The sequence below is a fragment of the Trypanosoma theileri genome (assembly GCF_002087225.1).
Source record: "Trypanosoma theileri isolate Edinburgh chromosome Unknown TM35_Tth_19_V1, whole genome shotgun sequence".
Taxonomy (NCBI): domain Eukaryota; phylum Euglenozoa; class Kinetoplastea; order Trypanosomatida; family Trypanosomatidae; genus Trypanosoma; species Trypanosoma theileri.
The window spans coordinates 352,244-353,748 of NW_021639861.1; the positions used below are offsets into that span (position 1 = coordinate 352,244).

The 1,505-nt window shown below is 42.7% G+C and overlaps 1 protein-coding gene across 1 annotated transcript; it reads left to right on the forward strand.

Annotated features, from left to right (window-relative positions):
- Positions 1 to 189: 189 nt before the first annotated feature.
- On the forward strand, positions 190 to 681 carry TM35_000192280 (uncharacterized protein; the record flags this gene model as incomplete). Its single annotated transcript, XM_029026726.1, has 1 exon — positions 190 to 681. One exon carries the CDS (start codon positions 190 to 192, stop codon positions 679 to 681), a length of 492 nt encoding a protein of 163 aa, XP_028882050.1.
- Between the last annotated feature and the right edge of the window lie 824 nt (positions 682 to 1,505).

A 1,505-nucleotide genomic window follows, 5' to 3' on the forward strand; every position in this document is an offset into this window, starting at 1 on the left:
CTCTCTCTCTCTCTCTCTTTCTTTCTACGTTTTCTTCTTTTTTATTTTTTTTCTTTTACTAGTTTGGCGTTGTTGTTGTTGTTGTAGGTCGTTGTTTTCGTCGCGTTCTTGAGGCGAGGAAACGAAAAAAAAGAAAGTAGGAGGAAACACACAGTCTGGAAAGGAAAAAAAGAAAAGGAAAAGAAAAGAATGTTAGGAACAACTCGTTCTTGTCTCAATACATTCCTTACAAAATCGGTGGCCGCTGCTCCTATTACGGCAATTCGTACTGGACCAAAATGGTGGGCAGAACCGGAACGCATGGTGCGACACAAAATTATGTACTTTACACTGGGAATTGATCAACTTCCACTTCGCCGTACGGCTATTATTCAGAAGGATTTACATCGATTCCATATGTGTAAACCGCCGATGCGAGTGGGAGACACAACAGGATATAAACGTTCCCGAGCCGCACAACTTACCACATGGTATAGACGAATTCAATATCAGGAGTATCACATGCAACATCTTTTTACTCGTCATGTTTGGGGTCTGTTGCGGGTTTACCCCGGCAACACCACGAAAATACAGGGCAAAGCGGATGATGGTTATGTTGGATACGATTCTGTACCTTATCACCGTTATAATCGTTCCCCACTGCCCTTCCCAGCTCGTGAAATTTATGAGCGAAGGAAGTAGCGACAAGATTTTTTTTCTTTTTCTTTTTTGAGGAAAAAAAAAAAAAAAAACGGGCCAACACAGCGGCAGGAGGAGGAGGAGGAGGGGACGACGACATGACGCGAGGAACGCGAGAAATCATTCGAAACATTTTATAATTACGGACCACGCGTGGGTATTTTTATATCACCGTCATCGATCAGACCGTGGAAATTCTTTGTTTTTTCTTTTTTTTCTTTGGTTTTCTTGCTTGTTCTGTTTCCTTTTTTTCGTTTTTCCTTAATTTTTGTGTTTTTGTTTTTCCGGGCGGCCCGTTCTGCCGATTTGTTTTTTCTCTTTCGTTTGCCCTCCCTCCGAGCGGGGCAGGGCGAAAACAAAAAAAAAAAAAAACACCTCCTCTTCCTTTTCCTCTTTTTTTTAGGAGCTTGTGAAAAGAATATGCGTCCGGTTTTGGTCTACCAAAATTTTTGGGTTTGAGTTATGTTTTACTTTCCCTCTCTCTTGGGTTTGTTTGTAGTCAAAGAGCCTCGGTTTTAATCGAATAGAAAGGATCTAAGATTTGGTTTTTCTTTTTAAGTTTAAGGATTGCAAGTATGGCTTTGATCCCTTACTCTTTTGAGCAGTGGGAACAGCTCGGGAGGAGCTTGGAAAGTCATGTTCGCCAACATGGACCTACTACGGTAAGTTTCGCTGTGGTGAATGGGGATTCCGTAACACGTTGCGAAGCCCGTGCCACATGTTCTGACCGTGGCCATCGTTTTGGAGGATGGTGGCACATGGAAAGTTTGGTATGATTCCTCCTTTTTCAATCGGGTTGCAGATATGCACACCCCGGAGGTACCTCA